This window comes from Oncorhynchus keta, chromosome 15, assembly GCF_023373465.1.
Source record: "Oncorhynchus keta strain PuntledgeMale-10-30-2019 chromosome 15, Oket_V2, whole genome shotgun sequence".
NCBI lineage: Eukaryota > Metazoa > Chordata > Actinopteri > Salmoniformes > Salmonidae > Oncorhynchus > Oncorhynchus keta.
This window is the reverse complement of record NC_068435.1, coordinates 6,767,622-6,776,587: the sequence shown is the minus strand read 5'-3', so window position 1 is coordinate 6,776,587 and position 8,966 is coordinate 6,767,622. Positions and strand designations below refer to the sequence as shown.

The window sequence follows — 8,966 nt, the reverse complement described above, 5'->3', positions numbered from 1 at the left end:
CATCCTCTTGAAAACGGTCTGAAAGTACACCCTTATGCGATCCACATTCAACATTTTTAATTAACAAACGAATCTTTGTTTTATGACGACACACATTGATCTACCCGGTATTCCAAACTCTTCATCCTGACTTCAGAGTAACGCTCTGTGATAACGTTCTGGACACTGACAAACTCCACTAAATGTGGTTTGGATTTGTGTGACAATTATTACAATCAAACTGTCAAATAATGTCTCTCAGCGTCACACTGTGGAGAACCAACTCAAGGACAAGGCATGCGTACCAAAAAGCAACATATTCCCTATATAGTGCACTACTTTTTGACCAGAACCCTATGGCACCCTATTCCCTATTATAGTGCACTACTTTTTGACCAGAGCCCTATGGCACCCTATTCCCTATATAGTGCACTACTTTTTGACCAGAGCCCTATGGCACCCTATTCCCTATATAGTTCACTAGTTTTGACCAGAGCCCTATGGGCCCTTATGGTCAAAAAGTAGTGCACTATAAGGAATAGGGTGCCATTTGGGATGCTGCCCAGAGCTCTATAGCTAACACCTGTGCTTCCATTCTCTGTTCCAATGCTCGTTTTTTTTTGCAATAATTATCTTCCCTTTCTTCTCCACTTGCTTTCCAAAGTTTCTTACTTTGAAAGAAATCTTTTAAAATCTGGAAAACATTTAATTTTGGCCGCTAAAGCTTTGATATCACAGTTTGATGGTCTTGTTGGGCATTTAACCTATTCTTGCTCATGCATTTAGGAAATGCCTGGAATCGCTGTTGATGCCCTCCTGCTTTGAAGTGTTTTATATATTAGCTTCATCCGATTACGATTACTAACACTGTAATGATTAAAGTAATCATTTAGACTGTTTGATAGTGTTGGCCAAAGAATTATAAAAAATAATACATTTAAAAAAAATCTAAATTACGCTATTTACATTGATTACATTCAGATGTAATTGATTTAATCCAATTATAAGAAACCCCAATACCACTACAGTGGAATGTATAAATGATATGCTATGGGTGTTGTAGATAAAACTGTAATGTCTTGTTATTTCGCATCAGTGTCTCTCCCTCTGTCCCTCCATCCATCTCCGTATGACAATACGATATGAAGAATATTGGATAACTGACGAGACTCCTAATCAACGCTCCAACACTTTCTTGTAACTAAGGACGTCTGGCCACTCTTGAATGACAGATGGTTGGGCGGGACCAGGAGTCAACTTTCCAGCATGGTGATTCGCTAAACGGAACATTTTCCATGTCAGTTTCCTGCTAGTCGCGGTTCAGAGGTTCGTGCCGTCTCCCTCCCTCCAGACTGCGCGCGCGGCTCTCAGGGCAATCGAACTGTCTCCGGTACTTTGCTGAACGCCCGTACACCTTCAGTCTAAGGGCTGGAGATAAGGGAAAGTGGAGCAAGAGGCCCAGTTTGGCTCTAAAGAAGAAACGAATTCTGTTTTCCACGTATGGCTTTGTTGTAGTAACAACACACCGATATATTGTTTTGGTGGATTTGTGGAAGGAAAAGGACACATTTTGTTCTGAAAAGTCGTCCGTTTTTTTTCTTCCAGAAGCTTTGTGGCGTTGAGTGAGAGACCATGGAGATGCAAATGTGGTCCACAAGGTGGAAAACCAAGAGCCGGCTTTTGTACCCCACTCTAACCACCATCGTCACTCTCACTGTCCTTCTGCAAGTCGTCAATGTCCAAGCAGGTAAGTATCTGTCATTGGCGGAACGCGTTTCAGAACCGTTCACCTCGCAAACTCTCCCTGATGTTTCTTGGGCACGTGCAGGGTTGGTTTATCAATGGATCACATCGTTTCAGTAGAGCCAGTGCCACACTCACTGGGCTGTTTCTGCTGATGTTGACAGCACACTGAAAGAAACATTTAGATAACGAATGTCAATGCCAGTGTCATAAAATCCATGACTTAAGTGTCACCACATGTGAATCCATGAAATATAAGAATGTTTCAAATATGGCCAGTGCCAGACTTTTTTAAAAGCATGTGTTTGTGTGTGTGTGTGTGTGTAAATCGCGATGTGAAATGCTCTCGTTAGCCTACGTTGCAGACAGTGATGCTACCGCCATTCAGCGGTGAACACCCAGCGAGACTCGTACAGGTGCGCTCGAACGGTCCTCCAGATTATATCGCCCCGCTCTTTGCGCGAAATAGCGGCTCGTACGTGGCATTCTGTTGTAGAGGTATTACCCGTCAAACTGTTCCCATGTCGCTCTCATGCGAATGTTTTAAATGGTTTAGCCAGACAAATAGGCTTTGTTTGTCCCGGTGGTCCGCTGTAATGTGGACACAGCTATCGAGAGAGGAATTCCGTAGGGTAGCAATCTCACACCTCGGCTATAGAATCCTATAGCCACTGCATAGCTTAACGTCAGAGTATTGATACGGTTAACGTCAGAGTATTGATTCGACTTTCTCACCTTCCCAAAAGAACCGCGTAATACGGACGGCTCTGACTTTTACGCATGAGTGTGTAGAGTTTGGTAGACTGCACATCAGCCGTAGGCGCTCGGTGGTTTAAAACTGAGACAGATGTGTTATAACATAACTTAACACACATTAATCATTAACTGGAACTATATGCTGGTTTTGAATTGTATCAATTGATTTCACCTATTTTATCTTGCCAATACGATTTTTTATACATTTTAACGTCACTCTCTTCCATAATATCTGTCAATGATATGCTATACTCTCGTGACATCCTCGATGTGTATTTAGCATACTGAATGTCAGCAATTCATTCAATTTGCCTAATTTTGGAGGCATTTTCCTATATGGTTTCGGGATATTTTAAAGTGATTCATAGACTTTTCACACAAACGGTATGAGGCACTGTTGTACCATGGGAGAATATGCTACTGCGTATAGGTAGTACTGTCGCCTATGGGGCGATGCTCTCAATTGTAGGAATGAAATACATATAGAGGCCAGAAGTAGAAAACACCATTTCTCCGCTCTACCCTGGTTACCACTAAGCCCAATGAGTCTCCACTCTGCCCTGGTTACCACTAAGCCCAATAACTCTCCACTCTACCCTGGTTACCACTAAGCCCAATGAGTCTCCACTCTGCCCTGGTTACCACTAAGCCCAATAACTCTCCACTCTACCCTGGTTACCACTAAGCCCAATGAGTCTCCACTCTGCCCTGGTTACCTCTAAGCCCAATAACTCTCCACTCTACCCTGGTTACCTCTAAGCCCAATAACTCTCCACTCTACCCTGGTTACCACTAAGCCCAATGAGTCTCCACTCTGCCCTGGTTACCACTAAGCCCAATAACTCTCCACTCTACCCTGGTTACCACTAAGCCCAATGAGTCTCCACTCTGCCCTGGTTACCTCTAAGCCCAATAACTCTCCACTCTTCCCTGTTTAGTACTAAGCCCAATAACTCTCCACTCTTCCCTGTTTAGTACTAAGCCCAATAACTCTCCACTCTTCCCTGGTTACCACTAAGCCCAATGAGTCTCCACTCTTCCCTGGTTACCACTAAGCCCAGTGAGTCTCCACTCTTCCCTGGTTACCACTAAGCCCAATAACTCTCCACTCTTCCCTGGTTACCACTAAGCCCAATAACTCTCCACTCTACCCTGGTTATCACTAAGCCCAATAACTCTCCACTCTTCCCTGGTTACCACTAAGCCCAATAACTCTCCACTCTACCCTGGTTACCACTAAGCCCAATAACTCTCCACTCTTCCCTGGTTACCACTAAGCCCAATAACTCTCCACTCTACCCTGGTTACCACTAAGCCCAATAAGTCTCCACTCTACCCTGGTTACCACTAAGCCCAATAACTCCACTCTACCCTGGTTACCACTAAGCCCAATAACTCTCCACTCTACCCTGGTTACCACTAAGCCCAATAACTCCACTCTACCCTGGTTACCACTAAGACCAATAAGTATCTACTCTACCCTGGTCACCACTAAGCCCAATAAGTATCTACTCTGCCCTGGTCACCACTAAGCCCAATAAGTATCTACTCTGCCCTGGTTACCACTAAGCCCAATAAGTATCTACTCTGCCCTGGTTACCACTAAGCCCAATAAGTATCAACTCTGCCCTGGTTACCACTAAGCCCAATAAGTATCTACTCTGCCCTGGTCACCACTAAGCCCAATAAGTATCTACTCTGCCCTGGTTACCACTAAGCCCAATAAGTATCTACTCTGCCCTGGTTACCACTAAGCCCAATAACTCTCCACTCTACCCTGGTCACCACTAAGCCCAATAACTCTCCACTCTGCCCTGGTTACCACTAAGCCCAATAACTCTCCACTCTACCCTGGTTACCACTAAGCCCAATGAGTCTCCACTCTACCCTGGTTACCACTAAGCCCAATGAGTCTCCACTCTGCCCTGGTTACCACTAAGCCCAATAACTCTCCACTCTACCCTGGTTACCACTAAGCCCAATGAGTCTCCACTCTGCCCTGGTTACCTCTAAGCCCAATAACTCTCCACTCTACCCTGGTTACCTCTAAGCCCAATAACTCTCCACTCTACCCTGGTTACCACTAAGCCCAATGAGTCTCCACTCTGCCCTGGTTACCACTAAGCCCAATAACTCTCCACTCTACCCTGGTTACCACTAAGCCCAATGAGTCTCCACTCTGCCCTGGTTACCTCTAAGCCCAATAACTCTCCACTCTACCCTGGTTACCTCTAAGCCCAATAACTCTCCACTCTACCCTGGTTACCACTAAGCCCAATGAGTCTCCACTCTGCCCTGGTTACCTCTAAGCCCAATAACTCTCCACTCTACCCTGGTTACCTCTAAGCCCAATAACTCTCCACTCTACCCTGGTTACCACTAAGCCCAATGAGTCTCCACTCTGCCCTGGTTACCACTAAGCCCAATAACTCTCCACTCTACCCTGGTTACCACTAAGCCCAATGAGTCTCCACTCTGCCCTGGTTACCTCTAAGCCCAATAACTCTCCACTCTTCCCTGTTTAGTACTAAGCCCAATAACTCTCCACTCTTCCCTGTTTAGTACTAAGCCCAATAACTCTCCACTCTTCCCTGGTTACCACTAAGCCCAATGAGTCTCCACTCTTCCCTGGTTACCACTAAGCCCAGTGAGTCTCCACTCTTCCCTGGTTACCACTAAGCCCAATAACTCTCCACTCTTCCCTGTTTAGTACTAAGCCCAATAACTCTCCACTCTTCCCTGGTTACCACTAAGCCCAATGAGTCTCCACTCTTCCCTGGTTACCACTAAGCCCAGTGAGTCTCCACTCTTCCCTGGTTACCACTAAGCCCAATAACTCTCCACTCTTCCCTGGTTACCACTAAGCCCAATAACTCTCCACTCTACCCTGGTTATCACTAAGCCCAATAACTCTCCACTCTTCCCTGGTCACCACTAAGCCCAATAACTCTCCACTCTGCCCTGGTTACCACTAAGCCCAATAAGTATCTACTCTACCCTGGTCACCACTAAGCCCAATAAGTATCTACTCTACCCTGGTTACCACTAAGCCCAATAAGTATCTACTCTGCCCTGGTCACCACTAAGCCCAATAAGTATCTACTCTGCCCTGGTTACCACTAAGCCCAATAAGTATCTACTCTGCCCTGGTTACCACTAAGCCCAATAACTCTCCACTCTACCCTGGTCACCACTAAGCCCAATAACTCTCCACTCTGCCCTGGTTACCACTAAGCCCAATAAGTATCTACTCTACCCTGGTCACCACTAAGCCCAATAAGTATCTACTCTACCCTGGTTACCACTAAGCCCAATAAGTATCTACTCTGCCCTGGTTACCACTAAGCCCAATAAGTATCTACTCTGCCCTGGTTACCACTAAGCCCAATAAGTATCTACTCTACCCTGGTTACCACTAAGCCCAATAAGTATCTACTCTGCCCTGGTCACCACTAAGCCCAATAAGTATCTACTCTACCCTGGTTACCACTAAGCCCAATAAGTATCTACTCTGCCCTGGTCACCACTAAGCCCAATAAGTATCTACTCTACCCTGGTCACCACTAAGCCCAATAAGTATCTACTCTGCCCTGGTTACCTCTAAGCCCAATAAGTATCTACTCTGCCCTGGTCACCACTAAGCCCAATAAGTATCTACTCTACCCTGGTTACCACTAAGCCCAATAAGTCTCTACTCTACCCTGGTTACCACTAAGCCCAATAAGTATCTACTCTACCCTGGTTACCACTAAGCCCAATAACTCCACTCTGCCCTGGTCACCACTAAGCCCAATAAGTATCTACTCTGCCCTGGTCACCACTAAGCCCAATAAGTATCTACTCTACCCTGGTCACCACTAAGCCCAATGAGTCTCTACTCTGCCCTGGTCACCACTAAGCCCAATGAGTCTCCACTCTGCCCTGGTCACCACTAAGCCCAATGAGTCTCCACTCTACCCTGGTCACCACTAAGCCCAATGAGTCTCCACTCTACCCTGGTCACCACTAAGCCCAATAAGTATCTACTCTACCCTGGTCACCACTAAGCCCAATAAGTATCTACTCTACCCTGGTCACCACTAAGCCCAATAAGTATCTACTCTACCCTGGTCACCACTAAGCCCAATAAGTATCTACTCTGCCCTGGTCACCACTAAGCCCAATAAGTATCTACTCTACCCTGGTTACCACTAAGCCCAATAAGTATCTACTCTGCCCTGGTCACCACTAAGCCCAATAAGTATCTACTCTACCCTGGTCACCACTAAGCCCAATAACTATCTACTCTACCCTGGTTACCACTAAGCCCAATAAGTATCTACTCTACCCTGGTCACCACTAAGCCCAATAAGTATCTACTCTACCCTGGTCACCACTAAGCCCAATAAGTATCTACTCTACCCTGGTTACCTCTAAGCCCAATAACTCCACTCTACCCTGGTCACCACTAAGCCCAATAACTCCATTCTACCCTGGTTACCACTAAGCCCAATAAGTATCCACTCTGCCCTGGTTACCACTAAGCCCAATAAGTATCTACTCTACCCTGGTTACCACTAAGCCCAATAAGTATCTACTCTTCCCTGGTTACCACTAAGCCCAATAAGTATCTACTCTACCCTGGTTACCACTAAGCCCAATAAGTATCTACTCTGCCCTGGTTACCACTAAGCCCAATAAGTATCTACTCTACCCTGGTTACCACTAAGCCCAATAACTCTCCACTCTACCCTGGTCACCACTAAGCCCAATAACTCCACTCTACCCTGGTCACCACTAAGCCCAATAACTCCACTCTACCCTGGTCACCACTAAGCCCAATAACTCCACTCTACCCTGGTCACCACTAAGCCCAATAACTCCACTCTACCCTGGTTACCACTAAGCCCAATAACTCCACTCTACCCTGGTCACCACTAAGCCCAATAACTCCACTCTACCCTGGTCACCACTAAGCCCAATAACTCCACTCTACCCTGGTTACCACTAAGCCCAATAACTCCACTCTACCCTGGTCACCACTAAGCCCAATAACTCCACTCTACCCTGGTCACCACTAAGCCCAATAACTCCACTCTACCCTGGTCACCACTAAGCCCAATAACTCCACTCTACCCTGGTCACCACTAAGCCCAATAACTCCACTCTACCCTGGTCACCACTAAGCCCAATAACTCCACTCTACCCTGGTCACCACTAAGCCCAATAACTCCACTCTACCCTGGTTACCACTAAGCCCAATAACTCTCCACTCTACCCTGGTTACCAATAACTCCACTCTACCCTGGTTAACACTAAGCCCAATAACTCCACTCTACCCTGGTTACCACTAAGCCCAATAACTCCAATCTACCCTGGTTACCACTAAGCCCAATAACTCCACTCTACCCTGGTTACCACTAAGCCCAATAACTCCACTCTACCCTGGTTACCACTAAGCCCAATAACTCCACTCTACCCTGGTTACCACTAAGCCCAATAACTCCACTCTACCCTGGTTACCACTAAGCCCAATAACTCCACTCTACCCTGGTTACCACTAAGCCCAATAACTCCACTCTACCCTGGTTACCACTAAGCCCAATAACTCCACTCTACCCTGGTTACCACTAAGCCCAATAACTCCACTCTACCCTGGTCACCACTAAGCCCAATAACTCCACTCTACCCTGGTCACCACTAAGCCCAATAACTCCACTCTACCCTGGTCACCACTAAGCCCAATAACTCCACTCTACCCTGGTTACCAATAACTCCACTCTACCCTGGTTACCAATAACTCCACTCTACCCTGGTTACCACTAAGCCCAATAACTCCACTCTACCCTGGTTACCAATAACTCCACTCTACCCTGGTTACCAATAACTCCACTCTACCCTGGTTACCACTAAGCCCAATAACTCCACTCTACCCTGGTTACCAATAACTCCACTCTACCCTGGTCACCACTAAGCCCAATAACTCCACTCTACCCTGGTCACCACTAAGCCCAATAACTCCACTCTACCCTGGTTACCACTAAGCCCAATAACTCCACTCTACCCTGGTCACCACTAAGCCCAATAACTCCACTCTACCCTGGTTACCACTAAGCCCAATAACTCCACTCTACCCTGGTTACCACTAAGCCCAATAACTCCACTCTACCCTGGTCACCACTAAGCCCAATAACTCCACTCTACCCTGGTTACCACTAAGCCCAATAACTCCACTCTACCCTGGTTACCACTAAGCCCAATAACTCCACTCTACCCTGGTTACCACTAAGCCCAATAACTCCACTCTACCCTGGTCACCACTAAGCCCAATAACTCCACTCTACCCTGGTTACCACTAAGCCCAATAACTCCACTCTACCCTGGTTACCACTAAGCCCAATAACTCCACTCTACCCTGGTTACCACTAAGCCCAATAACTCCACTCTACCCTGGTCACCACTAAGCCCAATAACTCTCCACTCTACCCTGGTTACCACCAAGCCCAATA

The 8,966-nt window shown here is 46.5% G+C and overlaps 1 protein-coding gene across 1 annotated transcript in view; it reads left to right on the top strand.

Annotated features, from left to right (window-relative positions):
• The first annotated feature begins 1,299 nt into the window (after positions 1–1,299).
• The window catches only part of LOC118377354 (collagen alpha-1(XI) chain-like), a 233,450-nt gene continuing 225,783 nt past the window's right edge, over positions 1,300–8,966 (top strand). The window contains 1 exon segment of the mRNA XM_052463126.1: positions 1,300–1,726. Within this exon segment, the coding sequence (XP_052319086.1) occupies positions 1,612–1,726 (115 nt within the window). The 5' untranslated portion in view covers positions 1,300–1,611.